The sequence below is a fragment of the Onychostoma macrolepis genome, chromosome 04 (genome assembly GCF_012432095.1).
Source record: "Onychostoma macrolepis isolate SWU-2019 chromosome 04, ASM1243209v1, whole genome shotgun sequence".
Classification (NCBI taxonomy): Eukaryota; Metazoa; Chordata; class Actinopteri; order Cypriniformes; family Cyprinidae; genus Onychostoma; species Onychostoma macrolepis.
Window position 1 is genome coordinate 8,578,456 of NC_081158.1, and position 27,072 is coordinate 8,605,527.

Below are 27,072 nucleotides of genomic sequence, written 5' to 3' on the forward strand. Positions count from 1 at the left end.
CTTCAATATGGCGCCATCATCTACATATAATGCACATCCTATACCAGGGACTACATTGTCAAGTATATAATCAATCATAAAATTAAAGGACTAATTACACCTCCCTGTGGTATACCGTTTTCTGCGTTAAATTCAGACGACTGACTTGATCCTACCTGCACTATAAATGTGCTTTGAAATAAAAATTGTAACAACCAATTATACATTTGACCTGTTTCTTTCATTCTAGCAGCTTTTAAAAAAAAATCTTTCTCTCCATGCCATACCATATGATGTTTTTCTTAATAAATTTACATTATTGACTCATTTCTTGTATGAATCTAGTTGACATACCTGGGAATAAGACACACAATCGGCCCCTAGAGGTGACTAGTAAAAATCAAGGAAACACAGTTAACAGTAACAATATCCACATCGCTATGATGCTTTCATAAATGCTGTTTTGTCACCACATTTATTTTGTTAATGAAAGGAATATGTGCAACACATATTTACATATTAATCACGTTTACATGATGTTTTCGTTGTTCCAATCGTAAGTACCCCTCTAAATTCAACCACTTCTAGAGGTAGTCAAAAACTAATTTGACTGGATTTCTTTGGTAGTGTAAACATGCATGTTGTAAAATTGATTTAAATAGCCACAAAAGACCGCCTTCTCTCCACCTACTGATCTAAAGCAGTGGCTTTCAAACCCTGGGTCGCGAGACCTAAAAAATGGGTCGCCAGAATGATTTAAGGAAAAATTATGTAACCAAGTTAAAGATTCAGGAAAGAAGCAACTAAATAACACAAACAACAAATGTGTATTTGTGTTTGCGCTCTGTTTTTGCAGCGTTGTACATTGTAGCAAATCAGGGTCATATCTGTTGATTTCTATAACGCAATGGCCAATCAGAGGAGCTTTAGTGAGTCAGAATCAACTCACCGCTCAGCGTGCAAGGGTTCTTGTTCAGTCCAGAGTTCTGAAGCTCGCGACGCAAATCCTCAGATTATAATGAACAAAGTATAGGTGATGTAAATAAGAAATTTATTGTGCCTTGTTGACAGATTGATTATAGCGGAATTAGAGATCACGATAAACTTGAGTGACCGCTTTTTAAGGAAGTGCACTTTGCACCCTTTTCAGAATTTGAATAAAAGTGTAATTTTTCATGCTGCTAAGAGGATCAATATATCTGAAAAAAGTTTGAAAACCACTGATCTAAAGCATCTTACCAGATAGGATATAAACTCTGGCAGCTTATGTTGTAAATTTGGTACAAGCACAATGTTCTCTGCCAATCCTCACTTCTAACATGCATCCACAGCATTCGGTGTGGTTTTGCAGCTATCAGAACAGAAACGAAAGCTACTGATCTCCTTATCTTTTTCTATTGTCTCATTTCACGTTTTATGTAAATTGTGTGAAAATGGATGTTTGTTCATCCATTTGATCAAAATATCTGAAAAACCCATGCATTTACCCACCCATCGACTCCCCACACTTGAAAAAAACTAGACAGTCTATTTGAGATCCAATCAACCAAAACACATTTTAAACCCAGGTGTAAACAAGACCCAAATCTGCCGCTATATCGTGGGTGCTTCTGTGAACCTCAAGATTGCCTTATTTCTGCAAGTCTTTCCACAGTGATAGCACACGAAAGGCTTCTGTCTGGTTTTATTACATGATTCCCAAGACATTTCCTGTCTGTGAAACTTTCCACAATTCCACACTGATGACATAAAGCTCTCTCAAATGTGAAAACTCATGTGGGACTTAAGGCCTGCTTTATGTCTGAAACTCTTTCCACAGTGACCACATATAAATGGCCTCTCTCCAGTGTGAACTCTCATGTGCCTGTTAAGGGTATCTTTTCGGTTGAAACACTTTCCACATTGTTGGCAGGTGAAAGGCTTCTCTCCAGTGTGAGTTCTAATGTGGTCCTCCAAGTGTTGTTTATAATTGAAACTCTTTCCACACTGAGGGCATGTGTACGGTTGCTCTCCAGAGTGAATTCTCATGTGGCCTTCAAAGTGTCGTTTTTGACGGAAACTCTTTCCACACTGAGAGCATGTGTAGGGTTTTCCTCCATGAATTCTCAAGTGGACTTTAAGGTTTTCATGTTGACCAAAACTCTTTCCACACTGATCACATGTGTAAAGCTGCTCTCCAGTGTGAATTCTCATGTGTCTGTTAAAGCTTTCTTTTTGAGTGAAACTTGTTCCACACTGTTGGCAGGTGAAAAGGCTCTCTCCAGTGTGAACTGTCATGTGGGAGTTAAGATTTCCTTTCCGGTTGAAACTTTTTCCACACTGTTGGCATTTGTAAGGCTTTTCTCCAGTGTGAACACTCATGTGGACTCCAAGGTTTCCAAGTTGAGTGAAACTCCTTCCACACTGTTGGCACGTGTATGGCTTCTCTCCATTGTGAATTCTAACATGCCTTTTAAGAGTTATTTCTCGATTGAAATGCTTTCCACACTGTTGGCAGACATAAGGCTTTTCTCCTGTGTGAATTCTCATGTGTCTTTTCATACCTTGTTTTTGTCTAAAACACTTTCCACACTGTTGGCAGGTGAAATAACTACCACTTTCTGTCTTTTGAGCCGTTATACTTGAAGTATTTTCAGTCTGTGAACAACTAAAAGATTTTTCTTCAGTTATAAAATCACGTTGATTCTTATATTGATCTTCCTCTTCCATTTCATTGAGTTCTTGACTCTCCTCTTTCAGCACCATCAGGCCTAAGGCGAAAAAAGACAAATAAAAATGAACCCCAATTTAATGGCACAAAGCAGTAGATGTCAAAATATTCAAACATGTAAAGTGTCAAAACCAACATAAAACAAGATCTTATACCCACTAAGCAACTAAAAAGAAGTGTTACATGTAATCTGAGAACTTGCTAACTCTCTCTCACTTTCTTTAAGACACGTCTCAAAAACTATCAAGCTAGCAATTAAACCTTCTGTTTAAAGAATTAGAATTGGAAATTTCCTGATAATTTACTCAACCTCATGCCATCCAAGATGTTCATATCTTTCTTTCTTCAGTCGCAAAGAAATTAAGGCTTTTGAGGAAAACATTCTAAGAATTTTCTCCATATAATGGACCTCAATGACAGCCAATGGGTCGGAGGTCCAAATTTCAGTTTTAAATGCACATGTGTGTCTTCATGCATTACATAATCATGTAGGAAAAGTCACACGCCGTTAGTTTTTCATCTGCGTACTTCGGTTCAAAAAGAGAATTTGTGCATTTGTGGTCAAGAAGTATATACAAATTTTAATTAAATTTATTTTAGAAAATGACTGATCTTTCGCTAGATAAGACGCTTATTCCTTGGCTGGGACCTTGTAGAGCCCTTTGAAGCTGCAATTTGGATCTTCAACCCTTTGAGTCAATTTGAAGTCCACTAGATGGAGAAAAATCTTGGAATGTTTTCCTCAAAAACATTAATTTCTTTACGACTGAAGAAAGAAAGACATGAACATCTTGGATGACATGGGGGTGAGTAAATTATCAGGATTTTTTTTTTTTATTCTGGAAGTGAGCTAATCCTTTAAAAAAAAGATATCAATCACCAATTTACTACATCTTCTAGGGATTAAGGTGTAAAAAAAATAAACGTGGGGGAAAAGAAACAAGGACAAATTCACAGATGCAAGAGAGAACAGCAGAGCAAAACAATAATGCAAATCGCTAACATATGTAACACTATTTATGTTTAATGGAGGTTTTAATGCTTTTTACACTTTCAATGTTCTTTAGTGTGTAATGTTGCTGTCTAAGCATGAAAAAGATCACAAAAGTTATAAAGCAGAAATCACTCCAAAACAAGTTATTCTTTATTTCAATAAGCACTGTTTCTGAAATGTCTCGATTGTAGTCCTGAATTTTTTTCTGTCCAGGGCCTGGTTGAGTTGCGTTAGTAGTGCATTGTCACTATGACCAAAAGACTGTTTCACAGATTTAAAATATTAACACATGTGATTTCTTCCCCAGCTGTTCACATTCACAGACATAAGCAACATTCTCAGGGTATCTGCAGGACTTTTGAAATCAATTTAAAAGACTTTAATACCTTTTTAAGACCTTATGTAATAACATATAAGCAGGGTAGGGAAATGGCTATGGTAACACATTAGACTGTAAAATGACTAAAAATCATGATTTAGCCTACAGTTCAGCAAAACAAAAGCAAAACATTTTATAAAATGATAAACTTCATATTTTAGACTTTAAACCATTTTAAAGAAAAGGGATCAGTCAAAATGATCAATTATTACACTGATTTACAATTAAATCCTAATCTAATCGTGACAAACTATATATCGTTGGAAAGGTCTAAGACTCCTAAATAATTTTTTAACACAAAAAGTGGTAAAATGGCTATGTAGGAAAAATAATAGATTAATTTATGACAAGAGTGGACCTGAAAAATCTACATCATAACAGGAGTTCTGACCTTTGTCACAGAAAGTCTTCTTAGTTGCCTTTTTCTCTATCACGTATTAGAAATCATAAGAAATTATATATCAGTTGAAAACTTAATCTCAAAATTCATCCTTTGAAACCCATTTTAAAATCAGACATTGCATTACCATGGAAATGGTACATCAAAATCATGTTACAAAATGTTTTCATTCACGAATTATAAAAATTTAAGTTTGGATAGTGCACTATAATGTCTATGTTGAAAACTGTGAGTGACAGTTAAGGGGTTAATAACATATCATATATCTTTGTTTTAATTGTTTAGATTTTTTACAATGCTTTAGCATTAGCTTCTTGTCGATCCACCAGTTCACATTTACAACTGTGTGTTTGCTGCGTAAAAATATGGGTCAACTTTCACATTGATCTGGGAAAAAAAAAACAACAACAGCAGATGGTCTTATTGAAAATACAAATTCATTCTCTGGCAGCAGGTGGCGCATACGGAACAGCAGAAATATAGAGGTTTCCCCGGTAACAGCAGTACACAAAGCCGTGCAGCACCTGACTTTGAAACGTGCAGCGCTCATGTTTATTCAGTAAAAACACATGCTGCATCCCGATTCGCATACTATCCGTCCTAAATAGTATTCGAAAATAGAATGAGTATGTTCCAAATCATAGTATGTTTAACAAAGTATGCCAAAGATTCCTGGATGGTCTACTACTTCCGGTTAGAATTCGAAGCGCAGATCTATGCACACTCTAACGGCTAATATTGCCCACAACACATTGCGCTGTGGACGAGGATTCGATCAGAACTACAAACACGCATAAAAAGTGTTAAAAACTACAAACATGCCGGATATGCACGACTGACAGACAGGTAGAGAAAGGGATTTGAGTGATAAATAATCAATGTCTAACCTGATGAAAAAATATTTATTTAACGTTATATTTCATCTGCAGCAACACTGTGAACTTTTATAATGATACGTTTGGTCATTAACTTTTAAATACATCATTATGCAAAACACATGAGCAGAGTTCTCGGCATGAAAACCCCGCAATGTGCTTCTTTATTTCTCTCCAATACGGTAGGAAATCAAATTAAACGAAATGTGGATGATGTTAACTGAGACAAGATGATTGACACGGCAGTTTAAACAGTTACAGGATGCACATAACTAAGCAACAGAGCACGTAACTAAGCAACAGAGCGTCCGTTAAAGACGCAGCTATGACGAAGTATTATGTCCCAAAGCCTGCCTACTATTCTGCTACATACTCAAAAGTATGTATTTTTTCTTCACAAAAAGAGTACATTCTTTTAGGGCATAGTATAAGTAGGCGAATTGGGATGCAGCAAAAGCCTTTTGAAATGTAATCGCATTAAGCCATATTGCAATTCTTGTGTTTCCGTCCCCAAATAAGACCTCTGGAAAACATCATTAAGACTTTCTTGTACCATTTAAGACTTATGATGGCTGTAAAATTTTATACAACTTTTTAAGGTCCCGTGGAAACCCTAATTATTTGAACTAGTTTTTTTCTGTTTTTAGCATAACTTTGTTTGTATCTGAACTTAGTTCTCACATAAACTTTCAAGGCTTAAAAACACATGCAGATGTTTTGTTTGTTGTTGTAAAGGCATGACCCTCTTCTGGAAAGGGGGCAGGGAATAGCAGCTCATTGGCCAAATCTCAGTTGCCGAAAATCACATTGGCCTCATTTATAAAACGAACGTACGACAGAAAATTGGGCGTACGGTCATTTCAACGCAAAACTTGAAATTTATCAACATGGACGTGAGTGGTGGCTACGATCAAAACTCACGTCTGGTCTCAGCTAGTGTACGCAAAGTTTTGAATTGTAGAATTGCATTTTGTTCATTTAGGTTATTTTCCTGATCGACAACCGAAGCTCATTAGTCGATCACTGGCCAATAGGATTAGAATGTCTTTTTTTTTTTTTTTTTCTTTTTTTTTTTTTAATGTAATTTTTAAAAATTTTCTTTAGCTTTATATGTGCAAAAAAGACCATGAGGATTCACACATCGTCGCATCACGCACCTGCAGCACTTAATGGAGAAAAACAGAAATTAAGTCTATAAAAGGAATAAAATAAATAGGACCACACAAAATATATAATAGGCTCTAATATAATTAACAGATAAACAAAAGGGAAAAAAAATCTGTGCAATAGCCTATAGGCTACGCTCCTTTTTGTGACACTCAATGCATTATTTCTTTTCTTTATATTTTTATTTGATTTAATCCATCTGATCGCGCTGGCGCCTCACACACACACACAAACACAAACAATATTAGTTATAGCTTTGCATGACATTACAGCCATTCATCATCAAACTAAAATGCAGTCAACCAAATACAAAAGCTACACTGTTTATTTTAAAAGGTCCGCTGTGAAATCAGCGTGCAGTGCCCAAAATCTTTTCCGCATGTGAAGGATTTTACGCAAATATTGGAACATGTGTGAAGTATAAAGCCATTTTTAGGCTACATAATAAATAATACTTTAATAACCAAATAAAACATATGGCAAAAATGGAAACATTTGGATTCCTTTCAAACGAGAGAGGCTCATGAGGCTCAGCATTGCTTTGTTTGTGTGCCGTTTATAATAAATGCCACTAGCTTATAACGTGGTTTTAAATATTATATATATTATATATATATATATATATATATATATATATATATATATATATATATATATATATATTAGTTTAATATATAATTTTATAGCTGCTTATTTTGTCATTTTGTTCTGTAATATTGTTAAATGTAAAGGATTTGTTGTGGACTGATAGGCTAAATAATGTTTATGTTTGTAAAAGTTTCCTTAAATTTATGTATATTAATACCGGTAAATATATGTAATTGTTTGCAGTTACATAGTTAATGGGTGTTTTTGGAGTAAGATCAATTTCTCTTTCATGAGATTACTTCCTCTTTTTGACCGAGTTTTGCTTCTCCATGTCGTAAACTCTAGGGGCGAGGCTTCAAAACCAGGGTGTTTTTAGAGGTGTGATATTCAAATGCGATTGTTTTCTGACGCCACATTTATATCAACATACGATCATTCGTACGATGAGATTGGTGGCATACGAATGTTTCATGAATCACATGTGAACTCTGTTGTAAGTTGATTTGTGCGCACGGATCTGCGCTTGTTTCTACGTTAGATTGATAAATGAGGCCCATTGTGTTTGATGCAAAACCAACTCGACTAAATCAAAAGAAAAAACACGCCGTAACTGTACTTTTATGTTCATAAGAAAATTTTAAAAGTCCACTCAAAACATAACTTCTTACATTTTTGGTCATAGACAGCGTATGTTGAAGATAATAGCCTATGTTATTGTCAACATGATAAAAAAAATAAAATAAACCTTTATAAAATGTGTGCTGTATAAAATTTTAATAAACATCAGGAAAACTGTTCACTTACAGTTAAAGTCTTTCTCTGATTTTACTGCTGTTTGCAAGGTTGCAACGTTATTTGTCAATATTTTAAAGATATTATTTTGGGTTTTTTCATGGTCTGTTATTGGAGTAATGTCACCCGGGTGGGAGTTTAAACTCCGATTCACAGAAAAAAAAAAAACATTTAGGTGATGCAGAGACATATAGACCGGGGAGAGTCCTAGCCTGATAATACCAAACTCTGCTACTTCGCTTTGCTTCGTTAACAGAGTCTGGAAGGGCATAATTGACAAGCGTTTACTTTCTCGTGAGCGGGTGCTTGTCTGAAGTTTAAAATCATTGGTGTACCCGTAAGTCAATCACATAACGGTTGGTTATGACGTATGTTAATCGCTGGCTCAGCCGCCTCGAACTTCCGCTGTAAACACAGGTATGCGGCGAAAACAAAACCATCGAGCGAAATACCGTAAAGAAGATGGCTGTGAACGACTTTTGCAGATTATGTGAAGTAAATCTACGCATCCACAATTATTGCCTTGCCGAACTTTGGCCTCCCCAGTTTCTCGCTGATGACCGGTAACAGTTGATAAATTAAACTTTTCCCAAAACCTGTCGGGAGTAGGGCCACAACATCACCTCCATTCAAAATGTGAACCAAACACTCTTCTTGATCGGGCTTCAGTTCAGGGAATATTCTCCACAACAGAGCGAATAGCATCCCGTGTCTCCATGTCCGTTGTCGTTTTTGATTTCCTTCACCTAAACCTAAACTACAATCTTAAATTCGGCGCTTAGCGTCTACGTCACGGCTCTCAGCCCGCCCTCTGTTCGTTGATTGGCCCGGCTGTTGCGGAGCCGGAGATAAACTGGGAGATGGTCTGCTATATCAGACTGAGTACAGAAGTGAAATGAAATTGAGCGGAAGTACGAAGTCTTACGTAGTCAGGCTAGGAGAGTCCCCCATCTCCCTCTGAATATTACGTATCATAACGTAACTACTAGTAAATGTTATTTGGCGGTTTTTACTTAGAAAACCAGCTATATTTTTCTAGCATTCAAATAACAATGGATAAACCTGAAACAATAGAAGAAGGATTGGAGATGAATTTCATTTACAAATAAGGTAGGAAATGTGCATACTTTTAAATCAACACCTGATGTTTCCTATTTGTCATCTGTGATCCCACGTTGAGTGCGTCCTAAAAACTGATGGGAGGTCATAATTTTATCACTCAGCATACCCGGTTAAAAAAAGTCACCACTCGCCACTGATATTAAATAGTCTATAATTTATTTATTTGTTTTTTAATTTTGCAGAGAAACTAGTAATTTTGAAGAATTACAGTCAACATTTAATGCCCATCATTGCACAAAAACTGCTTATTAAATTTACAAATGACCTGCTTTTGCCATCTGATTGTGGCCACATCTCTCTTCTAGCACTGTCATTTCTGCAATAGCTCCTTATTGTAAACCTCTTGTAACACCGAGAAGAATGGCAATGTTTTTCCAGAATGAGTTTGCAAATGATGTCTGTTTGATACGTGAAACATTTTGCACACGAAAGGTCTCTCTCCATTGTGAAGCCTGTTACTTTATGTCTGAAGCTCTTTTCATACTGATTACATGTAAATAACTTCTGTTCATGTGATACCTAAGGTTTGGTTTTGTTGTGATGCTCTTTCCACATTTATCTTTTCCAGATCCAGGTTTAATTGCTTCTCTCTGGTATGAATTCTCGTGTGTTTTTTAAAGTGTCCTTTTTGATTGAAACTCTTTCCACACTGTCGGCAGGCGAATGGTTTTTCTCCTGTGTGAATCATCATGTGATTGTTAATGCATCCTCGGTGAGTAAAACTTTTTCCACACTGACAGCATGTGTAAGGCTTCTCGCCAGTGTGGACCCTCATGTGTTTTTTCAGGGTTCCTTTGTGAGGGAAACATTTTCCACATTGTTGGCAGATGAAAGGCTTTTCTCCAGTGTGAACCGTCATGTGGCTTTTAAGGATTCTTTTTTGAGTGAAGCTGTTTCCACACTGCTGGCAGGTGAAAGGCTTTTCTCCAGTGTGAATTCTCATGTGGGCATTAAAATTATGTTTATGTGGAAAACTCCTTCCACATTGAGGGCATGTATAAGGTTTCTCTCCAGTGTGAATTCTCATGTGTCTTATAAGGTTTCCTTTTTGCCTGAAACTACTTCCACACTGCTGGCAGGTAAAAGGTTTCTCTCCGGTGTGAATCTTCATGTGGGTTTTAAGGTTTCCTTGTAGATTGAAACTTTTTCCACACTGTTGGCAGGTGAAATGACTTCTAGTTCCAGTCTTTTGAGCTCTTTTAGATGAGCAAGACTTTTCCGTTTGTGAGCAACTAAATGATGTTTGTCCAGTTGTAGAATCCTTGTATTTCTTACACAGATCTTTATCTTGCATTTCATTCAGTTCTTCACTCTCTTCTTTCAGTGCCATCAGGTCTACGGCAAAAAGAGACAAATACAAGTTAACCCCCATTAAAAAGCAACATTAAAACAGAATGTAACAATGGCCCAAATCTGCCATTTACGTCTACAACAGGGGTGTCACATTCTTGCAGAATTTAGATCCAGCACTCCTACCTTTAGTTTTCAAGTAATGAATACCTTGATTCAGGTGTGATCAATTAAGAGTTTTGCAGAAAAACTGTATTTCTGAACAATATCAATCAGGACTTAAGTCCCACTGAAACTGTTCTTATTAAATAGGGTGGCCATATGGCCATATGCCATTTATATGGGACACGTCCTGGCCAGGATTTTTATATTGCCTAAAACATCCAAAAAGTAGTTTGACCAATAACATGCAGGTATTGTATATAATCGACTAATTATAGCTCGCGAGAAGGTGAGATCTACAGACGATGATCAAAGCAATGCAAATACACGCACGTATTCAACACCAAAGTACCGTGTGAGCAATTCAAAAGCATAAGGAGCCATCTGCTCTGCGCTCTATAGCTCTCATGAATGTCATACAAGGATTGATCTACAAAGTGCAAAACAGCCAAAACCTGGATATTTCCTGGCAAGGACTCATCCCTTAAAAATGGCCCGTATGGTCACCCTATTATTAACGATATCTCTCTCTCCTAGACCTATTGGATTTTCAATAACATATACCACAACATTCTGTTGGAAAGCTTGAGAATTATGTAGGCATTTGTGGACAAGAAATAATGTTTTTTGTCCTATCTATTTGACTGCTACCACTTTGTGTAAATGAAGATACATCTCATCAAACATAACTATGGAAAACACAACTGTTTTGTGTCCGTTAGTACAGTAATATCATACATGAACAGTGTTTCCCACAGGATTTTGTGACACTTGTGGCAGCAGGTGACTGCACATATTAATTTGCATATTTATGATGTCATTGCGTCTTTGCGATCAGACAAGTTTTGGCACTTCAGATGTTCAATTTTACATATTTTCTGTTTTCATGCATAAAACTGATATAAATAGTGACTAAACACGACCCATTAATACTACATGTTAACCAGGAATCACTCTCACTAAACTCCTTAAATCCTGATTTATAGTCGCAACACCGTCTGATAAAATCAACATACTGGTGGTTTTGGCTATGTTGCTGTTTTGTCTTATTCAGCGCACTGCCCGAGTAACAAACTAAGAGCATTTTAACAGACGAATTACGTTCAAATTTAAAAGTCCAAACAGTCAGTAAGCGACAGGTGCTTGGAAACGCTGTTTTGTACTCATTTACTGATGAGTCTGCTGCGGTACGGCCAGCTGAATGCGCTGCTTCTCTGCCGCTCGCTGCACAGAAGAGACGCCGAGAGAGGCAGAGAGTCAGACCTCGCACTCGCGGGGCAGCACTGGCGACATCTTCCAACTAAATGAAAGCTAAAGTTTTTTTTTTAAAAGTCGCTAGGTTTGTTAGTATGTACTTTTTATGGAAAAAAACCCCCCGCTAAAAGGGTCTGAAAGTTGCTAAATTTGCGCTCGTGTGTGAGAGACGCGGGAGCTGATGGCAGGGGGCGGTGGGTATTTGTGGCTGTCGATGTGGATAAATCAACGTGTGGGAAACACTGCCTGAATATATATCCACATCCCTGCTTGCCTGGACCCATTCCCACACATGACAGAACAATGGATCTAGCAGGTATGCAGCTTATTCTCCTGCACCAGGGGAGCACTCCCTTGAGGACCATACCCACGAGTTTTTGGACTAAGCAAACCACACTCACTTTCCAGACAGTTCTCTCATTACCTTTTATTGTGCTGGTCTGAATGATCCTCTAGGTCAGGCGTTTTCAGGTGAGGGAGGACTCTTCCCCTAAACATTTTTTGGGGGGTGTTATCAGCCTGCACTATCTCAGTTACTGGACCAATCTTGGGGCGCCCAGTGGGGCGGACCCTCCATTGATGTTGGTCCAAGTGGTTGCCTCTCCAGAGTCTCGTCACCACAGGGCTGCTACCCCAGTCTCTTCACGACATGGCCACCATGCCAGAGTTTCCAGCCATCATGGACACCAAACCAGTGTTTCCGAGTGTCATAAACGTCACATCTGAGGCTACAAGGGCTTGCAGTTTGGCGGAACCACCACTGATGCGGTGCGAGCAGTTGGTATCCTGGCACCCTCAGCGTTCTCAAGCCTGATGGTGTTGTAGAATTTTCCTTGTTCAAAATAAATTGCTAGAGAGGTTTTGAAGCCATTAATCTAACAACAAAGTCGAGTTACGGTTTGCAAAGGTAACTCTAGAATGTCTGTTTCACACTGATATATATTTGCCTCAAGCCATTTCACAATACTCCATATGTGCTCCGTTGTGTTTTTGGACAAAGTGTCTTTTACCATATATGTGTCCTTGGAGGTGATCAATAGTTTGTCATGCATGTAGTAGTTTCTAGCTTCTCCATATATGGGTTTTTCAAGCTTTAAATAATTCACTCAGTTCTCGGCTCACTGCAATCCTTAACAGACACCTTCACACAGTCAAAATTAATAATAGTAGAATATTTTCCTCTCACAAATAGGCATTATTCTATGTATTATATTAATTCAAGATTAATGAAAACATTCTACAATGGCCTCAGCGGTTCTTCCACGTCTGCTGCCCGTTCCAGTGATGGTGGTCGCCATTTTGTGTGTCCCGAGGTGGCACTGACCTCTACAGAACCTCCCAAGGAGGTGGCAACCATCCCTGAGCTCTCTGCCTGTCCTGTCATGGGCATGGAAACCTTTTCTGAACACTCTGCCTGTTTTGTCATGGCCACAGAGGCAGTTACTAACCTCGCTTTGCTTTATGTGACAGTTCCACCCACGTTGCTGTGATTGTCTTCAGCTCTGCCTGCTCCGCCTTGGTGGTCTCTGGCTCTGCCTGCTCCACCAGATCTGCTTGCTTCGCTCTGGTCTCCCGCTCTGCTTGCTCCGTCCTGGCCACCCGGTCTGCCTGCTCCAACCTGGTCACTTGCTCCACCACAGTCTCCAGGCCCTCTTCCACTCCATCTGCCCCTGTCTGCTGGTGTGCCTGGTTTGTCTCCATAGTTACACTCATTAGTTGCCATATCCACTCATTGGACTATACCCACCATAATAATTTGTTGGTTCCTTTTGTTCTCCCTTGTATATATAGCGTTTGTGTTTCCTTGTGCTTTGTCAGTAGTTGAACGTTACAGTGTTTTTGCTCATGGTTCCTGTTCCTTGTGCTCCTTGACTTTTGTTTCCTTTCTTGCATTAATAACCTGCATGTAGGACCACATCCCTGCTTGCCTGGACTTTTCCCACACACATACATACATATATATATATTTTTTTAACGGATGTCACAATTCTTGATATAATACCAAACTATTTGGTACGACATCCACTGTTCAATACATGCTTGTGAATTGCAGATTTTCAGTTTTGCATTTAAATAATATCCGTGTGCTTTATTTTTCTCAGAATTGCCCGTGTGTGTGCACGTGAGTTCACGTGCTGAGATAAGGAAACACATCCCTGCTTATATTTGAAAAAGCAACACACGCTGAGCATCTTCCCTTGTAATGACATGCAATGATAATTCTTTCTAAACCTGTTGTCCAACAAAAGAGAACATAACAACTTGTTTTTACTTCACAACAATAGTCGAGTGTTTGAAATAACTTCCTTTTGTGATCTGATATGGCTTCTTATCACAGAATGAGGCAGAAAATTCTTTACTGTAATAAAGGCTATGTCAAATAGAAAAAGCTTGAAAAACACACATGAACCATATATTGTCGTGGGAGAGTGTTTATTTTCCTTAGCCTACATTTCATCATTCTAAACGTATAACGTCATATCTTCTTTTTATTCAGTTACAGGATAGCGATGCCTTTGTCCATTTTAGGGATTTCCTGGAACGTCACTTCTATGATGCATATGTGGATTTTGTGTGCGCGAGGACGCCCACTGGCGTTCAGTATGAATGAAACACATATTACATGTATTTATAGCACCCAATATTGGCCAATCCATCCTATTTTGGGTAAAAATCTGAAAAATAATACCTCTTTCAAAAGAAATGTTAAGCAGACATAAAAATCCACACTTTTTCCAGTGTAGAGAGGTTTACAGGAGTTTTTCTGTTGTTAATTTGTTGCAAAAAAAACATATTGAACCGTGGGACAAACTGTATTGTTGTATCCCTTATATTATAAAATCACTTGATATACAATCATGTATCTTTGCATGAACCTTTAAACATTAATTAATATCACATGTATGCTATATTTGGTATCTATCGGCTTCTTTATGTTCTTGGATGATATTTTACATTACATGATGATAACTATGCAACACTGAAATTATAAAAATAATATTTTTTTTTACTCAACTCCCAATCAAACTATATTTGCAAAACACCATGTTTGAAGACAAAGGGTCATAAACTTTGCCTGAGGAAGGACACTTTCTCATTGGCTCACTAGCCTTCTTAGGGTTGTGATATCCTCACACTGTAAGATCAGGGCAGTTTGGAGTTCTAGGATTCTGGATATCTAAGAGAAGATGCTTATTGCCGAGTTCACACTGCACGATTTTCAAACTCGTCGGATCGCTGTTGTTTTCACACTGCGTGACTATCTGGGGTAGCATTCAGTCACTGCTGTGTTCACATTGCACGATGTATCGGCGACAGGGGCTTTCACATTGCACGATTTTACAATAGGAAGAATTGCTGACAACTCTGTCTGATTCACAAACTACGTTTCACAACAAAACACGCGAGAATTGATAAGGAAATAACGCGAGAACCTGCGTGCATCAGCCCGCTGTTCTCCAGCAAGACTGGAAGTATTAAAAAAAAATATAGCCCATAAATTGTCTGTGCGCTGATTTCCAGCTACAAAAAGAAAAACGGATTATGCAGGAGGGAGATGCAGGGAACAGGGATTGTGTCCTGCAAAGAGTGGTAAATAATTTTGCAGTAACTGTTATGCTGATGTTGCGGCTGGTCAAGCGTTTGTGCTTGTTTCTGTATGATATAATTGTACATATTAAAATACTTATATGGTCTATAACTGTTCACCGAACTTCCCTCTGCCCTGTATCTTTGTCTCTCGTTGGCTGAAGGTGATCGCGATGTAGTTTTCAGTCAGAAATCATTGCACACAGCAGGATTGTGAATCGCCAACAGCTCCAGATATTTAGCATGTCAAATATTTCACAGGCGTGTCTGCGATTCTCTGAGATTGCGTCTTTGATAATTCACACTGCGTGATTGTCACTTGCGTGAACGAGCTCCGATTTGCCTCAGATTTCGGGCATTTGTCGGCAATTTATCAAAACCTGTCGGCGAGTGAAAAATCGGGCTAAAATCGAGCAGTGTGAACTCGGCATTACTAAAAGTCTTTGACACACCTTGAAATTGTGCCAGACTCTGGCCAGGTCTTTCCATTCAAGATCCTGTGATTCATCAACTAACTTGATCAAAGATCAACTGGAGCCTCAAATTGGAGCAGGGCTCTCTCAAACTGGATTCAAACTGGACCATGATGTGGTGACCTCACCAATAAAGAGTCCTTCTAAAATGCATACAAATCCACTGTCTTAAACTCTTAGCATCAATCCAAACATAGGCCATACATGTAACATCTCTGCAAAAAACATCAACTCCTTGTTTTAGACTGGGCTTGAAATGACACATTTCCCAACCAGAACACAGCACAATATGCTCAGCAGGTGAGCCATGCTGGCTACCATAGACATAATATATGCAGACGCCTCATGACATGCTGGAACGTAATCCAGCGTCGCCGCCCTATTGGTTGGGTCTCCTCACTCTACGCTAGCACCGGAGTCAATGAAGAGCGAGCAATTTATGCCCGTATTTTGTGCAGTTTAGTGTTGCAATAACCCGTGCAGATACCAGATCGCGTGGGATTACCTTTCACAAGTAAGACTGAACAATAATTTTGGTTATTTTGGTTATGATTATTGTAGTTGGGGATACACATTCCTCAGTAGAAATAAATGCAGGACGGGCGCATCGAAGACCCATCCAAGATGGCGGCCGCGCTGTACGTCAGCTCCAATAGGCAGCGTCAGTCTATGAGGCGTCTACGTATATTATGTCTATGCTGGCTACTGCTACTTGTTATTGCTACTCCTTCTACCCACATGGCTTTACTTAAGGAAATCTAAGACACCCTAGCACCCCTAGTGGTAAGGAAGAAAACTGCACACAAAATTATTAACAGGCTCATGTCTGTTGCACCTCAAATATGACTCGTGAGACCCACTTTATTGCAGAGTTTAGTTCCAACTTTTATCAAACTCACCCAATTGTGATTTTCTAATGATCCTAAAGACATTGATTAGCATGCTCAGGTGTGTTTGATTAAGGTTAGAACTAAACTCTGCAGGAAAGTGTATCTCGTGAGCCCGATTTGTGGATCCCTGGCCTTCTTGAAACAACAGGTTCTGAAAAGGTGTCTTTTGGTTTGAGCCATTCCAGTTCAATTGAATGGTTACAGAATGGCCAATCAGTGTTGTTTGTATTCTCCTAGTTGCATTACAGGGCTACCTACACAAAAACCTGCATGGGCCCAAAGGTACAAAAGTTGCTCTGGGCCCGAATGGGCTGGCCCACACTGGGCCATCATTGAATTAATGTGGGCAGTCCCATAGTGTGGGCTGTTCACAGAGAGCCCACGGTGAGCCCAAAGCTATGGGAGCCTCGCCTGGCCATCTGTTTAGGTTTGGTGTGGGCTGGCCCTAGCCCACTGGGCCCGCAAAAAGCCAGCATGGGCCCCGCAGGTGCATGTTTGCAGTGCGTGCCACAGGGCTCAGTATTTGCTCCTCTGCTTTCAGAGGTGTAAAGTGTACCTGAAAACCATACTTGAGTAAAAGTACAGATACCTTACAGTGAAAATTACTCTACTACAAGTTACAAGTCACCAAATCCAAAACAACTTGAGCAAAAGTTTTAAAGTATCTGATTTTAACAGTACTTAAGTATTTCCCTTATAAAACTCCCCTCTTCTCCTCCTGTCTCCTCACTGAGGCAGAATCCAACAACATGCCCTCTAGACCCAAACCCCTCACACCTTCTCCAAGCAATCTCTCCTACACTCTTACCAGCACTCAGAAACATCATCAACATCTCTCCTCACAGGCACTTTCCCCACTGCATTCAAGCAGGCTCAGGTAACCCCACTGCTAAAAAAAACCTACTTGGCTACAGACCTGTCTCCACTTTCATTCATAGCAAAAACACTTGAACAAGTTGTTGAATTTCACGGAACAAATTGGACGCTAACCAGTCAGGTTTCAGGAGTGGCCATTCAACGGAGACTGCACTACTGTCAGTCACTGAAGCATTGCAGATTGCAAAAGCTGATTCCAAATCTTCCGTTCCTATTCTGCTGGATCTATCTGCCACTTTTGACACTGTGAATCATCAAATTATCCTGTCTACCATCACAGGATCTGCACCCCACTGGTTTGAATCCTATCTCACTGGTAGGTCTTTCAAGGTGGCCTGGGGAGGGGAGGTATCCAGAGCACATCAACTGGTCTCTGGGGTTCCTCAAGGATCAGTTCTTGGACCCCTCCTCTTCTCCACATACACTACATCACTGGGTCCCATCATACAAGCACATGGCTTCTCCTGCCATTGCTATGCTGATGGCACACAGCTCTATCTTTCATTTCAACCAGATGATCCAACGGTAGCTGCACTGATCTCAGGCTGCCTGGTGGACATCTTGGCATGGATGAAAGAACATCACCTACAGCACAACCTGGCAAAGATTGAGCTCCCGGTCTTCCATGCCACTCCAACTCTACAGCATGACTTCACCATCCAGTTAGGTTCATCAACAATTACCCCATCAAGTTTGGTCAGAAATCTTGGTTTAATCTTTGATGACCAGGTGGGTATTCCAGAAAGCAGGTTATGTGACATACCCGGGTATGTTTGAGAGTAAGCAGGCAGACAAACCTGTTTTTTTCAAACCAAAGTTTTCAGTTCCAAAAACAGAGGTAACTTTCAGGGTATGTAAGTAGCCATAGCAACTTATTCTCTGAACAGAACCTGCTCTGGATTATGTTCTGTTTCAGGGTTAGTTCACTTCAGCGCGATCAGCACATGCGTGACCTACTGACGAGATTCCAGTGGGCGTGACAGATTGCGCACGACATTGTACATTATTACAATATAATGATCAAATATACTATATACACTACACTTATATATTTACTTATATTTACTTATCAACACTATTCCAAATACTGTATAATATGTAATATTGTATTATTCTGTTATTATATTTATTACATTGCCATATTAAATAGTTATCCATATATATTAATTATAAAACACTATTATAACAAGGTAATGTTCATTTTATTATAATATACTTATATTTTAATGTCATGGATCTGCATTTTCTATAATATATTTCTGTAATAAAAAGACATGTGATATTTCTTCTTATATAATAACTTATATAATTAGCATCAAACAAACAATATTGTTCTTATTCTCAGTGATTAAAAGATTAAACAAAAAAAATGACAAATGATTGCACAACCATCAATTAGGTGCCGATATGCACCAAGAATGTAAATGACCATTGAACAAAAGCAGCAGCAGCGTGGCGTTCCATAGTGACTCGTCAATTTGTTGCTCTGTTGAGAATGCCTTGTGTGTTAACCAGGAACATACTCTGTGTTGAATGAACTTACTCGCGGACGTGTTTTTGGAACCAGCATACCTCGAGCAAGCAAGGTTTAGAGTTCAGGGTTTAGCAGATGGTAAGTTAACCCTGCTTTCTGAAATACCCCCCAGCTGACTTACCAAGACCACTTTGCAAAAACTGCTCGATCTTGCAGGTTTGCACTGCACAACACCAGAAAGAGCAGGCCCTTCCTAACGGAGCATGCTGCACAACACCTTGTCCAGGCCCTTGTCATTTCTAGGCTGGACTACTGCATTGCTCTTCTGGCTGGACTTCCAGCATGCACAATGATTCAGAATGCAGTGGGATGACTGGTCTTCAACACGCCCAAAAGCCCATGTTACACCTCTCTTTATTTCCTTGCATATAGAACAACCACAGGTTTAGCACCCGCCTACTTCCACTCACTATTACGAATCTACATGTCCTCCAGGGGCCGGTTGCGCCAGCTGGACGTACACCTGGTTGTAAGACTAGCCTGGATGTAAAATGCACTTTAAGTCATGTGTAGAATTTATACTCATTGCACTAGAGCTGCACGATTCTGGATAAATTGAGAATCCCGATTTGTTTTGTCTTGAATTGAGATCATGATTCTCCCACGATTCTGAACTAAACAAAATAATTTGTGACAAAATATTATTGCTGCAGTCTATTTAAAATTGTTTAATTAATTTTAATTTATTACTAACCATGTTAATATATATATATATCTTCAACATATATTAAATACACCAATTTGTAATATTAAAATTTTGAAAAAATGGTTTGAATTAGGCATGGGCCAGTATGAGATTCTGACGGTATGATAACCTTAGATAAAAATATCACGGTTTCACGGTATCACGGTATTGCGATTATAGCTCTAAAATATGTTATTTTTAAATGTCTGGATAAAAAACAACAACGTTTTTTCCACTGAACACAATACATTTTATTTTTAAGAAACATATAGAACATTTTGGAATGGTAAACATGTCAGGCTAAATAATTAATATAAATAATTGAATTCTTGTTAATTAAATTACGTGCAGTCACTTAAGTGAGCCTAAACCTGCAGCTCAACAATAATCAGAACATAAATAAATTATAGAAAATTCAGTCACTTAACCTAAACCTACAGCTCAATAATCAAAAACATAAATCAAAACAATTTCTGTAAAAAATAAAAAATGCAGTCATTAAACCTGCAGCTCAACAAGGTTTTTGGAGATATGCTCACTTTCTACACATTCATCTTTCAGTCCAAGTTATGAGCGGTGAGGTACAAAGATGTGTGCACATAGACATCAGGAGTGCGCGATTGTGTCTCATACACACACACACACACACACACACACACACACACACACACATGGTCTCTCTCCGTATAACACTCAAACAGTGGCAAAGACACCTGAGCCAGCAGTTTGTTTCTCTTTTAAATGACGTGATTTTGAACAGATGTAAACAATGGCAGGAGGCTTAAAATTATAGACGTGATACCAGCTAAATTTATTGTACCAAATCGCAGAAACGTAGTACTTTAGTCTGCTATTCCCCGCTCTGTGAAGTAATGCGAGGGAGGAAACTAGTTGACATTAGCTAGTTAATTAGGTATGTTATCTGCCTTGGTAGCAAGCAAAATAGTATTTATTTCAACACTGAAACAACCGGTGAATGGGTCTCTGTCTTGATTGAGGGTGAAAGGGAGAAATGAAGACGAGACAGATATATCGTTTGTGTACGACCTGGAAGTATTTATTTAGCGATCGCCGCCAAAACGTCATCTGTACGGAACATCATTGTGTACGGAACATTAGTCTACATTACCCGAGAAATTCCCATACGGCAGACTTCGCCTTTTTCGACGGGGGAAAAAGTTCCAGGGATTCACCTCATGCGGCCATCATCCTACACACAGGTTACTCTCACTGACCGCTGTCCGGATGGGGAGTCGTGTGACTCGTTACGCTCTTCACTGCTCACAACTGAGGGAGTCCGGCACTTTCTGTCTTTGACGACACGTAAAAAAACTGTGCATACCGCAGGAACGGTATAACAGAAAATTTTAGTGGTTTTGAAACCGTGAATTTTCCAAACCGCGGTATACTTTGAAACCGGTTATCGTCCCATGCCTAGTTTGAATGAATGATTAATTGACTCGCTCATAAATACTTCACTTGTTTTATTTATTAATGGATTAATCAGCATTTTTGAACGAATCTCCTGAATGAAAGATTCAATGACAATTATATTTTTAACAGTCACTAGGTGGCAAAACAATGCAATCGACCTTATTTGAAGTGCCATTCACTTTCAAAAGGGGATTAACTCTATTTTGATCGCTACCATAGACATCAATGACTACGTTTACATGCGCATGAATAATGTAAGGACTTAATTGCATTATGATGTTTACATGTCAAGAGCAAATCTCTTCACTCCCGTTTACATGCAATTTCCATTATTCTTATTCGCGAGTTGTACTTATTTATAATTTTTTTACTGCCTCACGTACCCCACTGCACAGCACAGCATAATGATGGACTCAGAAAGAGCAGGTGTGTTACTGGCCGCTGTTTTAATTTATTTAAGTCTAATGCAAAACCCTTTTGTATGGTTGTATTCCATGCTTTGGCGCCATAGAAATGTGACGGCAATTCGCTTGCTTGCGTTGCTGTCGCGTTCTGCTCGCCGTTTCTGGATGAGGGTGCTTTCTTCCCCGCCATTGTTTCTAATCTGTGTATTATTACAGGTGTCACGTCATTGATCATGTCACGACCACATGTGCACTTTGGTCAGAGCGGCAATACTCTGATTAAGGTGTTTACATGCCTGTATATTTTGATTAAAATCAGCGTACGCCACCTATATTAATATGATTATGTTTGCTCCAATTATGAGCTTAATCGCATTATTTAAATCGAAGTATTGCGTTTACATGAGATAAAGTTTAAATCGCAACTAATATCTGAACTGCAAACTTTCATCCCAGTATTTCTGTGATAAATATGAATGACTATATAAGACAGAAATAATACTGTGCAGTTGAAAAGACTGTTTGAGAAGCTGTTTCTTACCCAAACATGTTAAATGTCTGCTCTCTGTGTCAGTGGCAGCGCGAACGCAGATTTGAATGTTGTATGATTTTTTTTCAAAGGTTTAATAGACACGGGCGAATTGTTGTCATTTAAAAATGGGATTGCGTGGGTGTTTGAATCGAGATCGTGATCTTTTAACGATTAACCGTGCATCTCTACGTTGCACCATCTCGGCGTAGTGCTATGTCTGACACTAAATCTTACGCCTAGTCAGAAGTAGGTGTAAAGCGAAAACTCATGATTTGCTCAGACATTATTAGTTTTTAGGATTCATATCTGTTAGCCTCATGGTACCATCACAGAGAGGCACAAAATCACTTTCCAGAACATTCTTGTTCACCGTTCCTGGCTGGTGGAATAATCTTCCCACCACTATCCAGAATGCTGATTACCTGACAATTTTAAAGCGACAACTGAAAACTCATCTTTCGACACCATCTGACTTCATCTTAAAAAAATAAAAATAAAATTTACTACTCTTTACTTAATCCCCAGTCTAACTTGCACTTATTTGAACAATGCATGAAACTCGGTATTACAAGCACTTCTTGTGTCTATTTGCCTCTTCAAGTCACTTTGGAAAAAAGCATCTGCTAAATGAATAAATGTAATGTAGCCTCAATACTAAATATAGGCTCAAAGATGCACTAGTCAAAGAGACATCCAGTGAAAAACCGTAACATTGCGGAGAGCCTGGGGAAAACAGACCAGCAAGCTTTATGCGTCCGCTTGAGAGAATAGGCTATAACCTAATAAAAAGCTCATTGGTTTAGTATAGTACAGTTTAAGTAATTAATTTAATATAAACATGCGATTACTAATGGCTTAAATGAGCAACTATAACAGCCCTTTAATAATAATAATAATAATGGCCTAAAAATAATAATAATAATACTACAAGGAATGAATAACTGACAACATGCCGTTGAATTACAGAAAAAACCCCAATGTACCGTCATGACTTGTTTGGAAAATTAATATAAGCTATTCTGTGTCTTAAGACAAGTTAAGTTAGAACAAGTTTAATAAAACATCTTTATTATATTTCTAGGGGCAGAGGAGAATAGCCAAACCAAAAATAAACAGAAAACACAATGTAACATTCATAAAACCATACACAATTGAATGCGCACATGTGACTGGGGCTAGTGCCATCTAGTGGTTGCTAATTTTCTTAGGCTCAGCTGCGTGTAGATCGCGAGCTATTTGTGTGTGGATAGCGCAAGGCTAAAAGAGTGGAACGAACGTCAAAATAGAATAGACTCAGAAGAGACATGAACGAACGAACGAACGCACGTCACCTGATCCATAAATGCACATTTTAATCGCTACATGCACAAATTATGATACTTTAATACAAAGTATAACATTTGTATTCAGAAATATTCACAAAAGTATTCACACCGGTTGAAAAGCATTTGTTTCAGTGTAGTAATGCAAATTTTTCAAATCGTGTACACGTTAATCAGTGTTGGGAAGGTTACTTTGGAAATGTAATAGGCAACTTGAAATCTGTAACCTATCTAAAATGTAATAAGTAGTGTAACTATTTCAATTACTTTATTAAAGTAATGTAACTGATTACATTGAATTACGTTTTGATTATAAATTTAGAAAAGTAATGTTTGCAACTGTTAATAATTTTCAAACGTGTAAACCAGGCAGGGTTAGCCTTACAAAGTAGAACTCAGCACTGATTACTATCACTTTCGCAATCCTTTATCCCTTGAATTAAGATTATAATAATTTAATTTTAAAGCACAGCCACCACAAAATCAGACTTACTTTGAAATCATTCTGGGGTTAAATACTGATTGAAATCCATAACAAGAAATAGTTTAGTAACTATGATACTGTTTTTAAAAGCAAATCTTTGCATAGCTATGAAATTCTGAAATTCTGTGAACTGCAAAGTCTCAAAATCCAAATAACCAAACAAGATATCAATAAATGCATGCACGTGACCTGATTTACAAATGCACAGATTCCTTTTTGCATAATTTATGACATATTAATGCAAAACAAATTTTATTTGCAAGCATATCTGTTGTACAAATCACAATCATTTAATCCCAAATCCCACAGACTCAAATTGAAAGGCACTTGTTTGTGGTTACTAAGATACATAAACATGCATAAAATGTATGTAATGCATGGATAATTGTGCGTGCATCTATTAATAATTTTGAGTCTAAAATCATCCCATTGGAACCTTAGTATGTAATGAAGTAATGTTATTTAAATGCAAAGTAACCCAATTGACATAAAGTGAAGTAAATACAACATAACTTTTTTTTGATGTGTATCTATGCTCAGGTATGTTAAGATTAGTATGTAATCGCTCACATTTAATGTTATGCAAAATAAAGTTTTTGTATATTGTTGCATAATCAAGTGATGGAAACGTAAGGTTTTCAAATTATTATTATTTTTTTTTTTTTAAGTTTTTTAATTAAATGTTATACAAAATAACTGTTTTGTTTAGGCTACTTGTGCATCGTTTTCATATCTCTCTGTAGAGCTGGACGTTTTAATAAGGATCAAATGAATGAGTTCAGCTTTGAGAATAAAAACCAACCTGTTTGTTCTTCAGTATCTTCATGTTTGACTCTGAATGTTTCTTCACTCTCCTCTTTAGTGAACACCATCTTTATTTGTTTCTCAGTATCTTCTTGTTTGACTCTGAATGTTTCTTCAATCTTCATGTCTTCACTCTCCTCTTTAATAAACTCCATCTTTATACCAGTTTATCACATGGATCTCAGCTGCTTCTTCAGGAGTTTTTCTGTGTTTAAGATGCAAATAATTAATAAAGGAAAATAAACGCAAACTAAATCTCTGGGTGTGTCTTAAACAGCTCCCTAATTCAGTGGTCAGTGCACTGTAGGATTGCCAATAATATAGAAAATAAATAAAACTAAGCCATGAAAATGACATACACTTTGTGTTACAGAACAAATATTTTAAGCATCCCTTATTCTGTCCCTTACTTTTCTGAGGATAATGACCTTAAACCACCTCATTAAAATACACATATAATATTGTAAATAAAGTTCATATTGAAGTAATTTATTACTTATATGTGGTATTCAGTTATTTGTACATCGTATCTACTTTGTAAAAGTTATCATTACATGTTTGTGTTTGTTGTTCTCGGTGTTTGTCTTCATCGCGCGCTGATTCGAGCGATTCAAAACAGTGAATCACTTCAGGAATGATTTGGTTCAGTTTACTTTAAAAAAAAAAAAAAATAAAAAAAAAAAAAACTCACTTTTTTCCAGTTTTGAAACTATTCCCTACATAGGGAGCGAAATGAGACGCAGCTTTTCCGTTTCTAATGTGTGGATGCACATTACTCGCAAAATAGCGTTAAATAAAGCATTACAACGTTATATTTAAGCAGGATTACTTTGTTGTACTTGGCTTGTGAAAACGTTTAAATTGACAGAAGAGTTTACATTGATTTAAACACTTAAAACCACAAACCTGTGGATGAATCACAACAGATGCAGGAGCGCGGCGCTGCTTTATGACCTCACACCACCAGAGCAAAATAAAAGTCCCGTTTACAAACTAAGGTCTGCATTTCCACAGAAGCATCATAAATTTAGAAACATTTTATTTATTTATTTAAATTAATGTACATTTATAACACTATACTTTATGTTTTCTTACCTTGCCATTAAATTACATAACTAGCTGCTGCATAACTGTTTCTATTATAAAGGGGGAGTGATGGCAAATTTGACATCTTTCACTCTTTTGACTATCATAATCAATCTCTTGTTATTTTATGTATGTATGCATGTATTTATTTATTATTTCCGTCCTCTTTTGGAAATTCATTGAAATGCTATCATGGATATTTTCTTTTCTTTTGCTATTACGGCAATTGAGAACACAAAAATACATTTGATTACGCAGGTGTCTCAGAGCCGGCAAAAGCTATGAAAAGAGTGACACTTTATCTGACAGAGTATGATGCAGCCTGCAGAAGTGACATGCATGCTTGTTGTCATCGCTAGAATTACCTACTGTAGCCAAAGCAAAATAAACTCATTTAACCTCTTCCAAGGCCCATATTTACAAAATAGAGACTTCTGGGAATCCATACTCTGGTCTCAAGAGACCAAGTCAATCATTTCGGATCCAAAGTGTTCTGGTGTTGCTAGAGGAGGAGTACAGTGAGAAGTGCTCAGTGACGTTCAGTGGTAGTAAAGCTCTTATATGGGGATGAGTGAGTGCTGAAGGTGTGAGGGAGTTGTGCTTTATCAACGCTGTCATGAATTCACACACTACTGTGTGATGGAATACAAAAACTTGAAACAGAAGATGCTACCCTCCCCTCATTCCCTGCATTATTGGGCATTTTTTCAGCATGACAATGAAGATATTCATTCTCCCAAGGTAAAAATGCTTCAGTGGACATGTATTTCACTCAGTCTTAACGCTCTTGAGCAGCTGTGAGGGATTCTGTAGAGACGAGCTGAGCAAAACTTCCCATTAAAGACCAGAGCAATTAAGGAGGTCGTCCTCCAGGAGTTAAACAGGACAGATGTGAAAACTTGTCATGAACTTGTACACTCAGTGCTAAGAGGGTCAGAGCAGTATACTTAAAGTTCTGGAGGACATACTAAGTCCTAGAATATTATACATTTGCTGAATTAAATTGGCAACAAAATTGGCTAATTTACTTATCTTACAGAAAATATTGGAATATGTTTTGTTGTTTTTATTAAGTATACATTTAATACATTTCAATTTTGCCATCTTTCCATTAATTATATTAGTGATCATTAAGAAAATACATCTTTATATTTATTCAGAAGGGGTGTACTTATTTATGCTGTGCACTGTATATGGTACATTTAACTCGCATAAAAATCGCAATCTGGTAGTCCTGAAGATGCTAGC

The 27,072-nt window shown here is 38.0% G+C and overlaps 1 protein-coding gene across 6 annotated transcripts; it reads right to left on the reverse strand.

Annotated features, from left to right (window-relative positions):
* LOC131538761 (gastrula zinc finger protein XlCGF8.2DB-like) lies at positions 1-27,066 on the reverse strand. 6 transcript variants are annotated; one of them, XM_058772862.1, is made up of 3 exons: positions 25,430-27,066; positions 24,737-24,943; positions 1-2,729 (listed from the first exon to the last, which is right to left on the reverse strand). In XM_058772862.1, exons 2-3 carry the CDS (start codon positions 24,891-24,893, stop codon positions 1,738-1,740), a joined length of 1,149 nt encoding a protein of 382 aa, XP_058628845.1. In that variant the 5' UTR covers positions 24,894-24,943; positions 25,430-27,066; the 3' UTR covers positions 1-1,737. The 6 variants fall into 6 exon arrangements, with proteins under 6 accessions (XP_058628845.1, XP_058628846.1, XP_058628847.1 ...); XM_058772863.1 differs by lacking the exon at positions 25,430-27,066 and adding an exon at positions 25,293-25,372; XM_058772859.1 differs by having other exon boundaries at positions 2-2,729; positions 25,645-27,066.
* Positions 27,067-27,072: the final 6 nt, after the last annotated feature.

Bases quoted from the DNA above. Each gene is read 5' to 3' on its own strand.
- LOC131538761 (XM_058772862.1), bottom strand. From the start codon at position 24,893: ATGGAGTTTATTAAAGAGGAGAGTGAAGACATGAAGATTGAAGAAACA. The intron at 2,730-24,736 runs GTTGGTTTTTAT...TTTTCGCCTTAG, and splicing joins AGATACTGAAGAACAAACAG to GCCTGATGGTGCTGAAAGAG.